This window comes from Neltuma alba, unplaced genomic scaffold, assembly GCF_004799145.2.
Source record: "Neltuma alba isolate B1F8T4 unplaced genomic scaffold, ASM479914v2 tig00011033_pilon, whole genome shotgun sequence".
NCBI classification, from domain to species: Eukaryota; Viridiplantae; Streptophyta; class Magnoliopsida; order Fabales; family Fabaceae; genus Neltuma; species Neltuma alba.
Genome location: NW_021635784.1, coordinates 1,196 through 22,825, shown reverse-complemented (window position 1 = coordinate 22,825; position 21,630 = coordinate 1,196). Strand labels below are relative to the sequence as shown.

At 34.0% G+C, this 21,630-nt stretch overlaps 1 protein-coding gene across 4 annotated transcripts; it reads right to left on the bottom strand.

Annotated features, from left to right (window-relative positions):
- Positions 1-1,896: 1,896 nt before the first annotated feature.
- On the bottom strand, positions 1,897-10,139 carry LOC114760866 (uncharacterized). 4 transcript variants are annotated; one of them, XM_028950165.1, is made up of 6 exons: positions 9,874-10,139; positions 8,817-8,887; positions 7,164-7,269; positions 6,059-6,191; positions 3,671-3,817; positions 1,897-2,204 (listed from the first exon to the last, which is right to left on the bottom strand). In XM_028950165.1, exons 1-6 carry the CDS (start codon positions 9,948-9,950, stop codon positions 2,202-2,204), a joined length of 537 nt encoding a protein of 178 aa, XP_028805998.1. In that variant the 5' UTR covers positions 9,951-10,139; the 3' UTR covers positions 1,897-2,201. The 4 variants fall into 4 exon arrangements, with proteins under 4 accessions (XP_028805998.1, XP_028805997.1, XP_028805999.1 ...); XM_028950164.1 differs by lacking the exon at positions 1,897-2,204 and adding an exon at positions 3,397-3,490; XM_028950166.1 differs by lacking the exon at positions 1,897-2,204 and adding an exon at positions 3,397-3,487.
- Between the last annotated feature and the right edge of the window lie 11,491 nt (positions 10,140-21,630).

The following is a 21,630-nucleotide window of genomic DNA, read 5'->3' as shown; positions in this document are numbered from 1 at the left end:
ATTTCTTTTTTGATTGATATTTTTTTTAATTAACAATATATTCAAATATTGGGTCATTGTAACGTCGTGCTATCATGTAGCCAATCCCACTTCATGAGACAAGACTTTGTTATTGTTGTTGTTAGAGGGATTTTCACTATTTTTGGGAATCAAGCCCAAGGCTAAGCCAGCACTATAGACACTAAGATGGTATTGTTCCCTTAAACAGTAAAAATAGAGAGAAGCTATCAAAAATATGAAACTGTTTAGGCTAACTTTGATCTTGTTTTATTAGTTTTATTGAATTTCTCTTTTTTATACTAAAGCTTAGGCACAAAAAGTAAGAAAAGTGACACAAAAAAGAAGTTGTAAATTATTAAATTTGAAATCAGGTTTGGCAACAATACTGTTGATACTAAATTTGTAAATAACAACAAATTTTTGTTGGTATTTCTTGTATTCAGTAATTTTTAACTTCTTTTTTTGTTATTTTTTCCAAAAAGTAAGTACATATACCAAAAATGAAAAGAAAATATTTTGATCAGATATGATTTTTCAATTTGAGTGTTTTTTCTTTGTTTTTTATTCGTTCCCCCTCACCACTCTTTTATCAAGGCTATCACTATCTGATTGTCATGATTCAAGCATCCCAGAAGGCATCATGTTCTAAATGGAACAACTGCTTCTTCTTTTTTGGGAACCAATGGAACAACTAATTTCAACAGTAATGAAAGAATCATGATCATAATTACACGAGGATAGTGAGGTGAGACAGAAGGTAGACTGGGGGGGGGGGAGGAGAGACGCTGAGGTCAACTGAGGAAGAGGAAGACGATGGACTCAAATGCCATATCATCCATTGTCAATTAAACTAATGGCTTCATTAACAGAAGGACTGACATTATTAACAATGTAAACATTAAAAGTTTAATAAAAAGGATAAAAATTTATAGGAAATTGAATACCAATCTTCCTTCTAGTAATTAATCCATTTAATCTTGAATGTTTTTGAATCAGAAGTAAGGATGATCACAAGAAATCCATGCTTCAGATGGAAGGATACCAGGATTCATGATGCTTCTGCAAGCTTTTATTTTTAGGATTTTATTAATTCGCAAAATTTTTCTCAATTTTTAGTAAAACATGTTAGAAATACTTTATAAATAGAGAAATATCATATATATTAAATAGAGATAAAATTAAAAATTTATTAAATTTTAAAATAGAGTTAATATGGTTTAAATTTTTTTTTTTCATTTTGATGAAGCATATTAAAAGTATTATGTAAATAAAACCAAAGGAGTATTGGTGACATCAATTTTCATAAACTGTTTATAAGAAAAAAATTGCCTTAGGCAGAGCCTTTACTAACAATCTACGTTTTTAAAGGAAAAGTGTAAAATTTATTCAAAAAAAGTTGTTCCACGGAAGTTCGTACTTTTGCCAAAAGCATCTCCTGCAATTGAAGTGTTGATTGGATGCAAAGTTATTCAAATAGGCTACCATTTATCAACATAATAATGATCTCAATGATAATAATTAAGTAATATATTTCTAATTTTATCCATTGAAAATAGAATATAATCTTAAAACATATAATGAATAGTGAGAACCAAATTTCAGAGTCATTTTGTAACATATATTCATACAAATTAAAAAACACTGTTATAGAAAACACTACTTAATTAAACTAGTTTTTGATTAACTAGAACATGATTCCATGTATATCTGGAATTTGATATGAATTATGCTAGTATTCGAAACTTAAATATAAAATTGTAAAAACACTTTTTTTTTTATTTACCGGTGATTACATTGAATTCTTTATTTCTTGTGTTTCACCCCATTTTTATTTACAGGAAATAAATATTGGAAGCTTATTAAGATATGCCTTAAAATTCAACAAGTGCTTGCAAAGATTAGAAATTACCTATTGTTATTAGTTAAAGTCATGAATATAAAATAGTAGGATTCAAACATTACTATTATGAATGTAAAATATAGCTTTATCAATTCAACTAACATTTATTAGCATAACGACTAAAGGAATTTTTATGTTCAGCCCTATGAATCAACTAAACTTATGAATGTTCTAAAAGAACAAAAAAGTTAAAATTTGTTTTAAAAAAATAAGAAAGCCTTTTCTGGTTCAAACGGAGCCGCTAGCAAGTTTGATCGACGATCCGATCGGTAAAATCGTCTAATCGGATCTGGTTCTTTAATCACTGCATACAAGAAGCTTTTTAACTTTAGGGCATGTAGTTGAAGATGGAATTGGTTGCCCAATAAAAAATCAGTTTCATGGATCCAACTTTTCAGACCCAATCCAGCCTAAACCACTTACAAAAATAGTTTGTTATGTGTAAGAAGTGAACTGTTTGCTTTCAACACAAGTTAGTACTATTTCCGGTTCTAATTATAAGACTTAGTCTATAGTCTACCAAAAAGGTCTTATAATTAGAGACAGAGGTAACAAGTTACAATCAGTGGGTCCAACAAACATTAACATAAACCTTGTCAACCTCAAACAAATGAAATAAACTCAAATAATTTTATTTAATAACAAAACTATGATTACGTAATATTAAGATGAAAAATAACATTTTCTAAAATTCTAAACAACCAATAACTATGACTTATTTCTATATAATATTAAGAAATCATTTTAAAATTTTAAATAAAATTAACGGATTGAAATCTTAAAAATTTTCCATCATAATCATAAAATCAATTTACATATCATCTATCAATAAAAAATTTCACAGTATCACCTATTAACAGAGATGTCTTAAAATAATTATATAATAATTTATCCATTCCTATTTATTTGTCTTGATTTGAATTTTCATTTTGTCCCAACCAATATGCTTTGTTTCACATTCCAAGATATAATTATTACTTATATCCAATAATACCCGTTAGCTGCAGATAGTTAAGACTTAAAATAGTATGGCACTAAATGGAGGGCAAAACTGAAAAGGCAAAAATAATTCTTGCATAGTACATATATATACATATTTGGTGATAGAATTTTAAGCAAAGGATCCAGCTCCCCCACAAGCTTAAGGCACAGTGCCTGTCGATCACACACAACCCAATTGTCTGTTGGTCACACACAGCATTTTTTGGATAACCTTGGTGTGCCTAGGTCTTGGATAGTACATAGTACATATATTTATTGCTTTCTCTTTAATATGTGTTTTATCACTATGAAGACAAGTAAACAGGAACAGAGGAAGTAATGCATACACATGTAGATTGGGTTAGGCACTATGAATTTAACCTCAACTGTGTGTCCTACCCAGCCTAGTCTTTTGGGCCAACCCCAATATGAAGGAGGGTATGATTAAATCTATCGAGTTAGTTGAACACCCTTAACCACGAGGCTTCGAAAATTAGCTTCCCTGCCCTCAAGAATTCAGCCCCACAGGTAAATGCACAGAAATTTATTTATCTAAAACACTGGAAATCCCGTTTCTGGTTGTCAAGTTAGCTAATAACATGTCTACTGCTGCAACAAGAAGAAGAAGAAGAAGAAGAAGAAGCTGAGTGTCACGAGTCTTCATTTATGTACAATGTTATCATTAAGGAACGCTAAAGGAATGAATGGTTACTACTCTCGCTGAGCGAGGTAAAGCGATGACAAAACCTTCTATTTCTATATCTTGCTATATTTTCAAACATTTCTTACCTTTTGCTTGGCTTCTAAGCTTGGATGGCCCGTCTTTGGACTTGAAGGAACAGAGCCAAACTTTCGAACCAGGATCTTGAAGCATGGTATAAACACTATGTAAAGCGTTCCCAGAATAAAAGGCGCTGCCACAAGCCACCCTAATAACTGCAAGAGATAAAGAAACAAACATATTTCAATGGCATATTTTCGAAAGGAAATCAATCAAGGGAATCCTGATAGGCACATTGCCAATTGGCGACTTTAGGTACCAAAAATATCATGTAGACTATGCAAGCTTCTCGAACCTAATACAATACAAATTAAAAAAAAATAGTAATATTATAAAGATAATGGGTGGAGTATCACTGCTAAATAATGATGACATTACAGTTAACATGATGGTAAGAAAGGATCAGAATTAGAAAGCAGCTCAATTGTCCATGTTGCTTCATGAATAGCGATGCAAGGCACCATCATTACGTTCTATGCTAAGTGGCTCGAGTTGTGAATTACAGTAAAACTATTCCAGTTTCATGAGTAGTTCAATGCTGCCATTGATGTTTTATTCAGACAAAAACACCTGAAATCATGATGCATTCTGGAACATTCAGCATTGTAATTTGGTCCAGAAACAAGGGAAGTAAATAGTTTGGGAAGACTGTGTAGGAAATAGGAATTCAGTTCCTATTATCTGGAAGATAATCTAGCATATCACCTTCAGCATTTGCTTTCAAGGGGTCACGACCGTTCAAACCCGACCATTTTTTTCCCCCAACAAAAATAGGTTTCAGTTGAATTGGACAAATAGTTTCATGTGGGTGGGTTTTATATATGAAAATCAAGTTCTTTAAGTTAATCAGGCCTCCATTCTAAAAAGCATGCAAGATCAAATATTGATCTCGGCCATGTTAAAAAGTATATTTTTCGTGCCTTAACCGAATCTACCTGATTTTAACAAGCCCCCACTACCTAAAACTACATTTGGTGATGGGTGATATTTTGTCACCAAAATATTGGTTGGTCAGGGTGAATTGTCAGTGACAACCAATGCTCACCTCTACCTTAACGTTTTAAAGCATATTATTCTCTACATAAGATCCTAAACTCATCTCAGCCAGTTCATTTTTATCCTTATTTGATTCCAGGTCACATCTCACAAGTAGTATAGATTCCAAAATTAGAGTAAGGACAACCCACTTGAACAAACAAACCAATATTACTTGGTCCTCCATGTAAATATTCCATGCTATTCATTCTTATCCATGACTATGACCTGTAATCTTCTGGCGTGATCCTCTAATAACTCTAGTGTGATTTGCTGAAATCTATATTCCCAAAAAACTGTACAAGGTCATTTCCTTGAATTGTGCAAGCCCAAGCCATCTTTAGGTGATTGTGATTCATTATCATCCTGGATAACAAATCAACTTCTACTTCTAAGCGAAGCAAAGCAACACAAAATATTACTTCTTAAAGCTGAAATGTAAATTTCTTGCCATGCAGCCAGCCCAACACTATACCATATCAGCAGTAGACAGCAATAGGCATATTTAACATAATACACTGCTTAAGAAACTGACTAGATCTGCCTGCCCGAGGTCATTTGCCCCTGAAGTTGTCACTTTTCATGTCAAATCGGCAATTCACAGGTCCATATTCATGAGTTATCACGACTAATGAACTCCCCATCCACCAAAGGATTCTACCTAGCATGCAACACCACCATTTCTTTCCAACAAAATAAGTTTATTCAAATGAGCCAAGGTTCTTTTTCTAGTCACACTTTCCTGCCAGTGAAATAGAAGTAAAATATGATGGACCTGGAGTCACTGGACTTACATACTGAAGACCTATAACAAAAGAAGGGGAGTACAAAAGAAGAGAATTGGGCCTGAAGGGGGTTAAACATAGGGTCAGGACTCATTCCAGCAGAGCCAAGCAAAGAAGTCCTGTAACAAAATATGCAGCGCCTCCCAGGGAAGAGGGTAAGCCCACAGAGAGAGGCCAATAATTGGTTCAAAGGGGATATATCGTAAGGGGTCTGTCAGGAGTGGAACAAAGAAGAATTCGCTGTTCGTGGAGATTCTCTAGCCTTTTAAAAGCTGGAAGGAGTCTGTTTCTCTTTCATTCTGCAATTTTTATATTTACCCTCCGTAAATCCCTGAATCCGTCAATTATAATCTTTCTGTGATTTGCAAAGCAAATAAAGGCATCATCTATATATAAATAATATCAGTTTCTGTTGGATTCTATCAGTTTCATAAAACTATCGTCCTAAATTTCATTGAAGCCAAAGGCACGCCACAATTGGTAGAGAAGGAACCACAGTTAATTTTATTTGTGTGAATATACGGAACGTATCTGTCTGCTGGATGCAAATACAAAAGAAATTATTACAGTACTTACTGCATGGGCAATGCTTGAGAAAACTTCATAAGAAGCTTGACCAGTTAGAACTTTCTTTAAAGCATCAGATGTTAAAGGGAAATGAGGTCCTCCAGAGATGACTTCACCAAACCGTAAAAAAGGCACAATGAGACTGAAAATGCCCCAAAAAATTTAAATTAGAAATGAAAATCAATGCTTCTCACTAAAAAGAAATCATATTAAAAAATGCACATGTGAAACATTAAAAAAAAAAAAAAAATGGCCCAAGCGGAGCAGGGAGGAGCTGTTACGAGAGCAGGGCCATAAAATTGTATATCTGTATAAGGGAAATGTAAAGAAAAATGAGCATAATCAGGAGATATTTTGCATTCTCTCAAATTTTTGAAGAGTTCAAAACTTATATACTTAGAGCGTGTTTGTTTACACTTAAAAAAAAAAAAACAAACAAACAAAAGAAAAGTACGTTTCAGATTGTCTAAAAGTATATTTTATTGTTTAAAGATTATATGAAAAGCAGGAGTTATTTTCTGTTTGACTGCAATCACAAAAAGTACATTTTACTTGAAAGTGCTTCTCAAAATAATCAGAAGCAATTCAGACTACTTTCTCACGGTAATTAAATATCTAACTTTTTTATATTCTGATTACTTTTAGAAACTTAAATAAATACCCTAAATTTTTCCAAAAGTAGAGTGATTTTTTCGTAAAATAAACTGAAGAGTTTTGAGGGTAGGGTTGAACTTGGGTGTAGGGACTCCCTAGCGAAATAGGATGTGCCCATGCCAAGACTATTTTACTTTCATCCTAATTTTCTAGGAGTAATAATGTCCATTGCTGCATTCCCAAGATTTATACCATTATAATGTACAACACTGCCTAACCATCCATTGTATATGCATTTACAAGTGTCATATTCAAATGATGCAAATTGCGACAAACATTTGCTTTCAGAAATTAAGAAATAAAAAATCCTCTTAACTAAAAAAATAATAATAAGGACATAAAGAGGTTGTTTAACATATATTTGCATAAAACACCTCAACAAACAAATCACCATCACAAAAAAAAAAAAAAACAAAACAAAACAAAACAAAACAAATGGACAGTTTTGAATGTACAGAACCTCAATTCTATTGGAGTAGCAATGAAGTTTGCCAGCATCAAAGTCGGAGCATGACAAAATGATCGAAGCAATGCAATTGCCACCCCACAAAGGAATACAGTGACACCTGCAACACAAAATAAGCTTGCATGTGAAATCATAGTAGAGCTTAGTAGAATTATGTCAGCTATACTTAAACAAAAATTAACACAGCTATGAAGCTGCTCCCCTGTCATGAAATAAAACACAGTTAACATTGTACCATATAATTCTCCATTTTCCATGAGCTGCATCTCGACTTCTGTAAAATACTGATCCAAAATAACATATAGTTGACTATGCAGACAGCTGCCAATATTAAACCAGGGTTACCTATCTGTCATTGTGCAAGACTACTTGATTAGATGCTGGAAATCAACAGTTGCCCTGACTTACATTATTCAGTTGCATAAGCTTTAACTTAAATATCGGCACAGTAGAATGGATTTTAACCTTGTTGAACATCTAATCCTTATATGATTTAAAAAAGGAACTCCAACCAATCCCATCATCTAGCATCGCCTCAGTTGGTTCAATGAAATATTTAAAATTAAAAAGTATATTAACTGCCATCACCCTCCCCATAATCCCTGCTAATTTGAGGGGGGAAAAAATACTCATCTCAGTAGCTATACAGCATTTTCTTCATAAATGAACCACATTTTTCAAACTTTAACATTGTAAATCAGTGGGAAGACAATACATAGCCAAGCAAGGTTCCCTACAAGGCTAGGTGATAGAAATCATAGAATAACTCCACTGAAACACTCAACTGAGTAACCCAACCCCATACTACAAAACAAGGAATTTTGCATGCCATCCTACCTTCGTCATTATCAATTGGCCTCCCTTGTAAAACCAACCATCTACTGGCTCCACATTGCAACATATCACTCGTGCCTTGACTTTTATTAATTAAAACTTTCCTCAGGTAGCCTTTTCTAGAGAGACCAACCACCAGCTCTATTACCAAATGATATGCACTCAAGCAGGGTGGAAAAGCCTCCTTCTAGCTATTGAGATGGGAAAACCATTCTCTTTAAGTATCCCATTGAATAGCCCATACTACCCTCAATGCAAGGTTTAGATATCCCATACTACTTCCCAATCAGTTGGTGAGTCCTTAGAAAGCTTAGATCCTTGCAGCTATACTTTGTGACATTTGACTCATCCTTCTGCCAGCCAAAACATAGGCAACCCTTCAGCCACTGACCTCTAGTTCTCATACACAATGATAGGCATTTAAACAGGGTGATAACCTTCTTCCATAAGGTGACTATTAAGGTGAGAGCTGCCTAATTTAAGTATTCATTGAATAGTCTTGATGTGGGACCTAGGTATCTCATATTACCTTGGTCCTCCTTAGAAGTTCAACAAAAGTTCAGGGAAGTTTCTGAGCATGGCATTAGGTCACTGGTTTCTATCATGCAACTAAACAACATAGATCTTGGTTACAAGAGCAAAATTTCTAATTCACATATTCCAATGTAATGAAGATTCTGTTGTTGAAATGAAAAAGAAGAGACACTAGAATGACAATGACAATATCAATAGCAGTCTCAATCAAGTAATTCTATCATACATTTAACGGAAATTAAATTTCCAAAAATCAAGAAATGCTTGATAATAACATACCGCATATAGGAAATATTCCCAAAGTAATGCCAAGAGCAGCAGAGAAAGCCAACTGTTTCGGCTCAGCACCTCTGAACAAAATGGAGAACATTAACATGGAAAACTAATTGTTGTTGTCTCTAGCAGCCTCATTGCTGAAAGAATGAGGCATAATAGCATACGGATAAGATTTCCAAATTGTTAACAATCTCTTCCATGAAAACATTCATTTTTCAACTTCAAACATAAACAAAAAATACCACATGGCTGCCCAGAAAATGAAAGCCCCCATTTCAGCTCCACATACAAAATCAGTAAATTGAATAAAAATCATATACAATTAGTTATGCTTTAGATGTCACAAGGCATCTGAAAACAGATCTAATAATCGCAAATGCATATTATAGAAAGTATTTCAAACAGACTGATGTAAACGCTCCAGACTTTTTTCTGGCCAAATTGGTGCATATAATAACCAACTAAACTAAGATCTTCATCAAACAGAGAGCCAATAGATTAGGACAAGAACTACAGAAAAACAAATCAGGGAGATCTTCGAACTCCATCATCGCACACCAACCATTGAAGGAAAGATTTTTGCATCAAAATCCCTGCCTACGAGAATGAGGGCCTTACCACATACCCTACAAGGCAACAGAGGCAAGCCAGTGGGCAGCCTCGTTAGCTACAAACCCAAACCGCTGAGAACGTACTGAAAGTCTAAAACCCCAACAATATGACATTCTGGAAAAGAACATAGTTGCATAGGAATCTTGTTATCTCATAGAAGCACCAATCCACCACTGCTGCCCAAACAAGATACCCCAACACAATTAGAGAAACCCAAATGTGGTTTCATTGTTTTTGAGCTTCTCTCGCAGACATCAGTTTCATATTCTTAATTGCTTATGATATTCGAATAGCACGTAAACCAAAAAAAAGAAAAGAAAAGAAAAGAAAAGAAAAAAAGAATGGCAGTTGAATCCCACACAAATCAGTTATGAGATCACTACAAACGAATAGTATATGGCACCTGAAACGTGAGAAACATGAATTACAAGTTGGGAAGGAAAACTACCTGCGAAGAATCAGAAGCAGAGGATCAACTATTTTGTTTTGGAACCAATTGGTTAGACCCATAGTTTTAAGCGGCATCCTGGTCCCAACCCAACCGAGTTTCGACTAAATTTTTCGATCTGATTGAATTGAGATGAAATTTTCAGAAACCCCCAGCTTTAAAAGTTCCCAAAATTTTTAATTCTACCACATATCAAACATGAAATCAATAACATTTTTCATAGATCGGAAAACAAATCCTAATTATCTCGGATTCATGACCCGAGTTTCCCATTCTTCGGTGGGGAATATTACAATAAAAGGAACCAAAATTTCGTAATAACATTTTTAACATTGAAATTAGGGGAAATGGTGCTGAGTCCCAAGGAGGAGTAAATGCTACATAAAGGCCAGGTCACACATTTAGGTTCGAGGGACCTCCTTACATAAAAATGCAAAGCTGCAATTACTTTTTTATCCTCAATGAATGAGAAAAGTGTTAGTAGCACTTTCACTCAAGAAGGGAGTGAATTAGGTGAGGTATAAAAATTTAACGAAATAAAATAATTCAGCAAATAAAACAGAGGAGATGAGTCAGGAAGGTTTTACCAAAGAATGAAGACAGAGTTTATACTGGTTTAGTCTCGACCACTTGACCTACGTCTAGTCCTCAGAACGCCTCTGAGACTTCCACTATATCCTCAAGATTAAACGGGCTTTTGGTGCCTCAGTACAGTAATTGAATCTCTCAATCACCCCTTTACTATTCGTAAGGTTACAATCCCCTCAAGAGTCCACACTCTTGAGTTACTCTCAGAATTGAGTAAAAAAGATATATCATTTCACAGAGTATTTGAATGATAAACACTGAAGTTCGATAAAATAGAGTATTGAATGCAACAGTAAATTTTTAGCAAACAGTAGCTCACATATTCAATTCTTCATTCAATGCTTTTTGCGCTTTTTATAGTTGGAGTATTTCAATTATCCGTTAGACTGAAGAGCTTCTAGTCATTGGAAGATCGCTTGCTTGTGTTCGGCAGTTACAACAGTAGTTCGCCATTAATACTTCTGACATAGTAGGTTAAAGGCTATAAAATAACCGTTGCGCATCGTAATCTGCAGAAGTTTCTTGGCACAAGTAAGTTTCCTTCTTCAATAAAATAGGAATGAGTGATAGAAGGAGTGATGAATCTTGAAACTGATGCAATAGTTGAAAAACACAAAATCAATCACCAAATACTTAGAAAATAAACTGAACTTACTTGATCGGTGTCTTGATTGATAATCCTTTGATACATCATATTATTGATTAATTGCAAAAGAAATAGACTTAACAGATGTATGTATTTATCGAGTAAGTTATGGATCATTCAATGATAGAACAAGTCATCGATAAATGACAAAATATAGCCAAAGTGTTCTTAGCAAGTGAAATGCTTCTGTATTTTGTGTAAGGCTAATTTCTTCCAAATTTGCATGCCTTTTAATAAGAGATTTGTATGACTAAATAACGCTGAAAAAAGCTTGAAGAAATAATGTTCATATGGTTTATAAAGAATCATCGTGAAGAACTGTTTAAGTGATGAAATAATGCATTGATCAAATAGATGATTGAAAATCATTTGATCAATCATATTATTGATTAAGCTAAGCTAGAGTGAATCCCATTTTCAAGCTATGACAATCGAACACTTCTTCGATAAAGGGGTGATCGAATAAGTGATAGAAAAGTGGTTTAAAGATATTTTCCTAGTAATGCACAAAGAAGAGTTGATGATTGATTAATAGATCGATTAATAATTAATCGATTAAGTGATCAATAAATGCCTGTGGAAAGTTTGTTTTTAGAAAATTCCAGAGTAAGGCTTTGATCGATCATGTGATATGAAAAGATGATACAAAGACCATGATGATCGATCATATTATCGATAAAAGGATGATCGATCAATTGATCGATGATAGATTGTGAAAAAATTTACTTTGCAAAATATCGTAAAATACTTTGATGGAACACATTATTGATTAACCAAAAATGTTTTGACACATAAAATTCGAATAAGTTATTGATAAAGCACTAATCGATAATAAAAGAACTATTCAACACAGTAAATAAGTCAAGGAAACTTTACCAGTTATCTGAGTCTTCATCGATTACTTTATGATCGATCAAGTGATCGATAATCCTTATGTTATACTCATGGTAGTTTATATCTTTACCCGACAGCTTATCGATCAATAAATTATCGATTAAATGATCAATAATTTGCTGCAACATCTTATACACAATCAGTGTTATTAATGATCGTTCACATGATTGATTAACACATAAATTTGAATTATCTAACACATTTTCGATCAAGCTTAACAATAAATGATTAAGAAAGAATTAGCAGTTATCTGACAATTATTTGGTTAACCAGTGATCAAAAGGGTCAATACATTACTCTAGAGTCTGCTGATGTTGCTGAGAGGATTGTAAGTAATATTTATACATTATGCTTCAAATTGATTTTTTTTAATTATCTTAAATTGAATTTCTTGCTTTAATGTTACAAAATACACTTGAGAAGCAATTATCCCAAGGCACATTCATCCCTCAAAGACAGATGGATATCTTAGCCACTGTTATTGGAAAGGCTGACCATCCTGGCAGAGTGAGAGGGGCCCCTGAAAGGATTAGTATTAAACAATTTTTTGGCTCTGGTTCATAAAGAAGCACTGGATCATTCTTTGCTAAATGGTATCTAAAGAGGAGCTCGACCAATGATTACATGAAGAAAGAGAAAGAGTTCGAGCTGAACTCAGTGAACAACACAAGACGGAGATGCAAAAGATACGTGAGGAGTTCGACGTTAAGTTTCAATAGGCTATGATGATGATGGGCACGACCGGATTCTAGATGCCCCGAGTATCTGAACCTTCCCAGGTAATAATCACACATATTTTCAAATCTTCTAAAGGTTCATTTGATCCATTTAAACTTATTTAATGTGCCTTAACTAATTTCATATTATGTTTTAGGGTTCACTTATGATAAAAAGTGGGAAGGGTAGTAATAATTAGATGTAGCAACTGACAGTGTCTAACCCTGACCGTAGCCCTAACCCTGTCAAAGATGATAGAATGCCGTGTGCTCTTTATGTGGACTTTGGAGATTTAGGTGTTCATGTCACTAATGGTCGAGCATTCTTGGGCACAATGATCCATGGCATGAAAGTTCCAAAGGATCAAGCAAGGCTGACAGTGGATAGGATTCTTCGTGGTCATGGTGGTACACCAATACCCAACTCTACTGATGAGGTTCGACTATTAGCTTAGGCTAAAGGACATTTCATTTTATGGCCAAAGAAACTTATTACAAAGCCATTGACGAAAAAGGTGACAGCGAAGAGCGCATTATCAGATCCTGTACTCCTGCCTCTTCCTAGTGATCTTACCCTTATGTATTCTAGTTTGGAGTTCTTCATTCCATAGTGCCAAACATGGATAAGCCCGTTACTTGCAAGATGCTGCTAGGGATTGTGGGTTCAAATATAACATACAACTTCACTATTGACAAGAAGGACCTCGTTCAGTTCCTCAACTTTAAGGAGCTGGATATAGTCCTTATACAGCTGGCTATTTTGTAAGTTACAATATCATTTTCTTAATTCATGTTATACTTATACATGTCCTAATGTTTCTTATTTGAACAACAGGCATTTTACTCAAATCTCTCGGCAAAGAGGACTTAAAGGAACATATGACTTTATGTGTCTGCAAAGGGTGCAGAAAATAGTCAATACTATGGAAGCGAGGCCGATCTACATGATGACCACAATGACTCAGACAAGAAAGCAAATATATTTTGCACCTTACGTGGAAGGTAAGTATATTATTGTATTTGAGATACACAAGTTGTATGTATAGTATTATAATTAACATGGTTTGTATTTTGCAGTTATCATTGGACCCTAATTGTTGGTGCCCTTTTTGATAACAAAGTCTACTGGTTCGATTCCCTCTATGGAAGTCCATCTGAAGAAACCAAAGATGTCATCGACACGTTAGTTTTTGTTTATATATTTATTACGTGTGAAGTTTATAAAAACATGCTCTAACATCATTAAATTTTATTGTTGATAGGGCTTTTCATAGTTTCAATGTTGTGGCAAAGAAGCAAAATAGACAACCACCAACATAGATTCTCCCAAAAGTATGTTGTTTTGAGCTAAATATATACTGTTAAATATTTTTCAATAATTAAAGTTAATGTTTATAATTAAAGTCTAATATTCAATTTTATATTTCATTTTGTTAGTACCGTTATCAGCAAGAGTGTTGAATGTAGATATTATGTTATCTGCTACATGAATGACATCATTGAGACATGGGTGACTAAGAAATTAGATAAGGTAAAGATAAGTTACGTCACATGTAATTCTTCAGTTCTTTTCACATTTTTGATTAAGTTGATATGTTATTTTTGATTTATAGGTATTTCAAAATGTTGCGCCATATCAAATGGAAGAAATCAACTTGATGAGAGATACTTTGTCAACAACATTTCTATAGAGTTTTGAAAATTTGAAATAGTTAGATCATTCCTCAAAAAATTCATTGTTAGATTTTTTTCTCTTAGTTCCCCCTATACATGTTCCTTAGTTCTATTGTGCAGACATAATTAGCTTAGCTTGTTACTATTCTTTGAATTATGCCTTTACTTGTTGTTAGGAGAAGTAGCAAGCTAAGGTATCATCTTGTAGTTATAGGATTGGTTTCTATCCTGCCTAGATAGATTCGAACCCTTGTAAGCTCTTTGTGCCTATGTTAAAAGAAATTTCAATGCTTACTACGATGTATGTATTAACCAGCTAGTTATATGGTCATTTTGAAATAGTTTTGTATTTATATTCTGCACTGTCTGCATTTATTTGGAACTGTAAACTACAGGGAGCCAAAAAAAAGTAAACAAAATATTATTAAAAAACATTACACTTTTAACGGCTGTTATTTAAAATAACAACCGTTAAAAATATTTACCACGGCAGTTCTTCCAAAAACCGCTGTGGAAAATTGAATTTCCACTACAGTTACTTTAAAAACCATTGTGGAAAATGAATTTTCCACGGCAGTTTTATTAATAACCGCCATGGAAATTTGATCTTGCATGGTGGTTTTTATCAGAACCGTCGTATTTTATTTACCTTTCAACGTCAATTGTATCCATTGCGCCTTCATTGTTAAAAACCCTTAATAATTGCTGTTAAAAGCCTTTTTTTTGGTAGTGTGTGTCAAAAAACTTGAGGTAACCACTTTCTAATTTACCTTGTATGCTTGTTGATGTGATTATATGCATGTTTTGATATTATAGATGTTATTATTATATGTTTTGGTGATTTATGTATAAAAAGTGAAATATATATATATGAAAATTTATGTTTTGATAAATTTATCAGTTAAGTGGGCATGAATTATTTTATCTTGTGAATATCCTGTTGATATTGAACAAAAATTTGATTATTGAATTTGAGGATGCTTTATGAATATTGGATTATGCGGAATTGGATGGTTGGAATGTTTATGGAGTTGTATTGGGTTGTGTTGAAATGTAATTGTGGGAGATTTGATTATTTATACCACCTGGTATAGCCATTACTTGGCACCCAGTGGCTAGCTTTAACATTCATAGGGCCCTTGGTATCACCCTTTCTTTGGTCGAGTCAAGGGTCAGTCTAAGGGACATGACACCTTTCCATATTCCAAGGAAAGGGAACCCATGGTCCGATATGAGCTCTGTAACTTTTGGCCGAGTCACACCTCATTATTGGAGAGTTTGGTGCAGTCTTACAAAAGAGACGAATCTTATGATGTGTGAATAGACCATGGGTTCTGTCAGAGGTTACAAGAAGGTTATAAGGATGGTTGATGAATTCCGTGCATGCAAGTTACTTTTTGAATTACTATATATTATTTTCCGTAAAGATGTTTACCCTATATGTTTATTTGAAATTATATTTTTCCTGCTTAACTATCTTGTAATAACTGCCTGTATACTTGTTGAATTGGAATTGTGGTTACTGGGTCAATTTGACTCACCCCATGGTTATTTAATATTTTTTTCAGGCGAGAGTTCAGGTGTTAGTCCCCAAGGGAAGTTGTTCGAGGCTTGAGTTTTCCTTTCCACTCTGTATAGCCTCTGTTTTGGTATACATGATTTGATTGATCTATATTACCAAACTTTAGGGCCTTTTTGTTATACTTGACATAATTTTAACTTTTCCGCTATATTCTGGAATTGTGCTGTTGGGTGGAGCCCTTTTTGACACGTGTGACTTTTATTTTGGTTGTGATTGTTATGGGCAGTAGTGATTGTTATTCTAATGAGCTTCAAAGACCCTAGCCCATTTACAACTGGTCTTAACTGTATTTTGAGATTCCAAAGTATTGTTGGTAGATTTGATACATACATGAAAAATCAAGTGTTAGACCCTTTCTTATTTGATTATTTATCTTTACGATTCTAGAACAGTAGCTACTACTCTGTTAAAGATATTGATTGTTATTGATTGTTTTTTATTATGGTAGATTTCTATTTGATTGTTTTCTTCTTCCTACCATAGCTATTACTTAAATGTTTTTGGTTAATTCTTTTCTATTTATTGATCTTTAAAAAATTAATTATCACTCTGAAAATGTTTATTTACCATTAATTATGGAGGCTGTTAACGCTAGAGCATCTACAATTCTGAACAGCACCATTGCGGTTCAAAGGAAGCTCAACGGAACTATTCTATTCCCAAATACTGCACCTACAAACACCCACACCCCCAGAAATGGAGTTCAACAGCTGGGTTGAAGTTGACGGAGCCTTTTCTTGTCTCAGTAAGGCTACGGCTTATGGTGGTATCATTAAAGGTATTCATGGCAATATTCTTGAAGGTTTTCAACTCAAACTTGAAGCAAGGGATGCACTAACTGCTGAGTTATGGGCATGCATAATGGGTCTCAAAAGAGCTTGGGACAAAGGCTAAAGGAATATTCTCCTTCGAAGCGACTCACAATTACATCAATTTACACAATCTATCCAAAATAAACATACATGTATCCAATATTAACTAAGTGTTGGTGCGTAATAAACTAAGTGTTAGGGTGTATTGTCACTAGGGGTGGTAATATGCGCCAACTAGAAGGTTAGCCTATAGCAGATTAAGGTTAAACATTATGGGTTAAAAAGGCCTGTATGATGGCGAGCTAGCTTTTCGTTAACCCTAACTCGTCATATTAGCCAAACAGAACAAGTCACCCATAATATACCTAAAAGTAGAGTATCTATTCATCATCCTACCCATTCACAATAAAATCCCAACTTAAATTATTAACAGAACATGATGAAGAGAGAGATGAATGTTGTGAACCCAAAAATCTTTGAAACAGTGAAGAGGAAGGTGTTTCGACTTCAATAATGATGATGGAGAAAATGATCAATGAACTCTATTTCTTTGGTTGAAATTTTTTTGCTTCTCATGAAGCAATTAGGAGGGGATGCACAAAAATGGGTCTGCCTTTCACTTTTATTCTTTAATGGAAAATTATAATCAAATTTGAAGGAAGGTTTAACTACTTAAGAGCCTATTAATAATTAAAGAGCATGTAATGACAAGTTTCATAGTAAAGAATGACAACAAGTTCAGCCTCATCACTTGTCAATTGTCATTGAGAATTTTTGGTAATTAAATTTCCTTCTTAGAATCTCATGGTAGTTCTCTCTTTTGTTAAAGTTTTTGATGATAACAAAATGAGCTTTTCTGTTTCTCTGCTAAGTTGTTAATCAATCAAGTGATAAAAGAATTCGTAATGTACCAAAATATCCTTCCAAATGTTTTGCTTCAAATCTTTATCCACCTTCTTCCTGCTAGAAATGTCAATCAAAATCTTACTGCATGCAACATAACCCACATAACTAGTAAATTGAGCCCTAGTCTTTCCTATAGGCTCCAAACCATGATCAAACTCCACTGTAATCCTCATGGGCTGTGTGGTCTCATCACGTAAAGCCAAATGCCTCATATGGGTTAGCCCTTTATCCTTTCTCTGGCTAGTAGTAAAGGAGCTGTCGTTGGTAGAGTCCTATTGATCGGATTTATCCATTTCCTATTCAAAGAACAACCCGGTTAATAAATATAAGAATAAGAAATATCAAGTTAATAAAACATTAAGTATATATAACAAAAAAAATCATATTACAAATAATAATAATAATATGAAATGAATTAATAAGAAACATCAAATAATTTATTTAGGCCTTACAACGATTATCCTCCCAAATTCCTTCACAATGATCATCTCTAACAATATAGTCATTATCTATCAAATCTAATTCAACTGTTTTAGGTCGAGTAGTTGTGAAAGGCGAGGTGGTCATCAAGATTAAACTCTGAGTCACCATCATCTCCATCAACTCCTTGCCTCTTATCTTGAAACACAATAGACAATTTTTTCTTTGCTAGATCGGGAACATAAAACACTTGTTTCGCTTGACTAGCTAAAATAAATGGCTCATCTCCATATCCAAACCTCTCAAGATCGACTGAAACAAATCCAAATTCTTTATCTCCTTGCACAACATTACTATTAACCTACTTACATTTGAAGACGGGAACTTTAAACTTGGTATAACTAACCTTCCATATCTCTTCTATTATTCCATAATAGGACATTGCTGCCAACATTGGGTTTCTATATTTAGAACTAGCAAAGTGCATAGCTTCAGACTACCATCACCCCACTTGTTATGCGTGGTACTCTTATCGTCATGGGTTTTGTGTAAAATGAATAACCATTTATGTCATATCCGTCCCAACACAAAACCTCAAAACAAGGCCCTGCAGCTAACCTCTATATTGTCTCAGAAGGATTGCCATATTTTAATACTTCTTGCTTGGACCACTCTACAAATGACTTATTATGTTCATTAGCTAGTTGCATATCATTCTTTCTTGGATTCAAGTTCTTCAGTATATTCTTGTGGGCATTCAAGTAAGGCAAAATTTCATCCGTATTGTTTAAAATGTATAGATGTGCCTGTGTTACAACTTCTCTTGACATAGACTTCATTATGACACCCCATGTTCCCTTGCTTCTCCCCTAATCACATCGAGACTGAGGAAGTCCAACTGCCGTTACCCTATTAAGATATGCGTTACAAAACTCAACTGTCTCTTCAGCTACATATCTCTCAACAATCGATACCTCAGGTGGATAAGGATTCTTAGAGTACCCTTTTAGGATTTTCATGTATATCTCAAACGGGTACATCCACCTTAAACACACAGGGCTGCAAAGTCTTATCTTTCACACAAGATGAGCTATCAGGTGGACCATAATATCAAAAAATGATAGAGGATAGTGCATTTCCAATTGGGAGAGGATCACATAACCTTTATTTTCTAATTCATCTAACTCAGCACAATCAATGACTTTGCTGCAAATGGCACTAAAAAACATACAAAGTCTTATAATAGTACTTCTCACATCGGTTTTCATAATGCCTTAAATAGCAAGTGGAAGTAATTTTTGCATCAACACGTGATAATCATAAGACTTTATCCCCGTTATCTTCAAATCTTGCATTGAAACAAGTTAGCTCAAATTAGAAGAATAAACTTGTGGCACTTTAATGCTATTGACAAAACCACAAAAACTTTTTTTCTCTTCTTTTGATAATGTATGCGCAGCTGGATATAAATAAGCCCTCCTACCATCTCTTTCTTGTGGGTGGAGGAGTTTTCTTATTCCAATTTCAACTAAGTCTCGTCTTGTATTGATTCCATCCTTAGTCTTTCTACTTATATGTAAAAGTGTGCCAACAAGGCTCTTACACACATTCTTCTCCACATGCATCACATCGAGACTTCGCCAATATGGAAGATCGAAAAAGATAGATCTTTTTTCCCACATATTCCTCTCACTGGCAGTTTTCTTCTTCTTTTTACTGAAGACCGTATAATAATTCCCTTTACCCGTTGATAAACTTCTTCTCCAGTTAATGGTATTAGAGTCATTTGATATTCTTGTGAGCTGTTAAATGCCTTCTTCAACCTACGGTAAGGGTAGTGCCGACTAAAAACCCTTCTGTGACTAAGGTCGACTGTCTTCCTACCATGTTTTAAGTTGCATGCAGTGGATGCCTTCTTCACATATCGGACATGCTTTATTCCCCTTAACATTGTATCTTGACAAATTTTCATATACCAAAAAGTCATTTATCGTGGTGAAATCATGGCACGTAAATTGAAGGTCTCTTGTTTATATGCATCAAACATATCAACACCTTCCTCCCATAATTTCTTTAGATCCTCAATCAAAGGTGCTAAATACATATCGATATTGTTTCCCCCGCCATTTTAGCCCTGAGATCATCAAAGATAGCATGATATACTTTATTTTCATGCATAACCAAGGAGGCAAGTTGTAAATTATGAGGAGCACCGGCCAAGCATTGTGTGTGCTACTAAGATTACCATATGGATTAGTTCTAACCGTACAAAGCCCTAGCCGAAAGTTTCTTGGCTTGCTACCGATTGAGAAAATTTTTGATCTATTGTTTTCCATTGAGAAGAATCTACTAGGTGACAAAGCTTTCCATCACATATTTTCTCATTGAAATGCTATCTCAAATTCTTTGCTTCCGTGGCATTAGCAAATAGACGCTTAAATCGTGGTATTATTGGAAGATACCACAAAACCTTCAAAGGAGAATTTTCGATCATCTTATTATAATCACCATCATCTTTCTTAACTTTGTGTCTTGAAGTCCCACATTTACGGCACTTATTCGACCCTTCATACTCATTTTTTAATAATATACAATTATTAGGGCACGCATGTATCTTCTCATATTCCAAACCCATCGAACACAAAATTTTCTTTGCCTCATACATTCGTTTTGGAAGTGAATTTCCCTTTGGAAGAATATCACTCAGCAGTTCAAGTAATTCCGTGAAACTAGTATCGGTCCAACCATTTTTTACCTTCAAGTTCATCAATTTCAACATAGTTGTCAAACTTTTGTAATCATCTTTACACCCTGGGTATAAAGGCGTCTCTGCATTACTATATAAAGTTTCAAAAGTGGGAGAGAACTGTGTAGAGGATTCAGACCTTATGTCATAAAACATATCCGAAATTCTATCACTAAAGTCTTCATTCACAACTCTCTCTTTTCCAGACAGTGTAGTCTTTTGTAGTCTTTCTGATTTCTCCATGCCATATCTAATTTGCATACCTCAAATTTATCTCATCACAAATAAGATGCTTTTTTATCTCAGAAATGCTTCTCCGACTATTGTTTAAGCATTTGACACAAGGACAATAGTACAATCCATCTTTTTTATTAGGAGCATTTCTTTAAGCAAATTGAAGAAACCTTTCAACCTTATCCTCATATTCTTTACTAATTCTCTTAGCTTTCATCTAACTACGATCCATTGTTTTATAGAGTCAATGAATATAGTTGTCAAGCTCAATTCTAACTCCTTAATTCAAATATTAAAATAATAAAATAATTAAATGTTAGTCAATGAATTAAAATTGGGTAACACTTAATTACAAATAAAAGGAATGTCTTTTTTTTTTAAAATAAAAAATTCGACAGAATTTCCCCTTAAATAAATAAATAACAAAAGGAAAAATTATGTATGAATATAAAAAGTCAATATCTATTATTTAAACTATAAATTATATTAAATATATTTAAAAAATTTAAAAGTAATTATTTAAATATATTAATATTTAT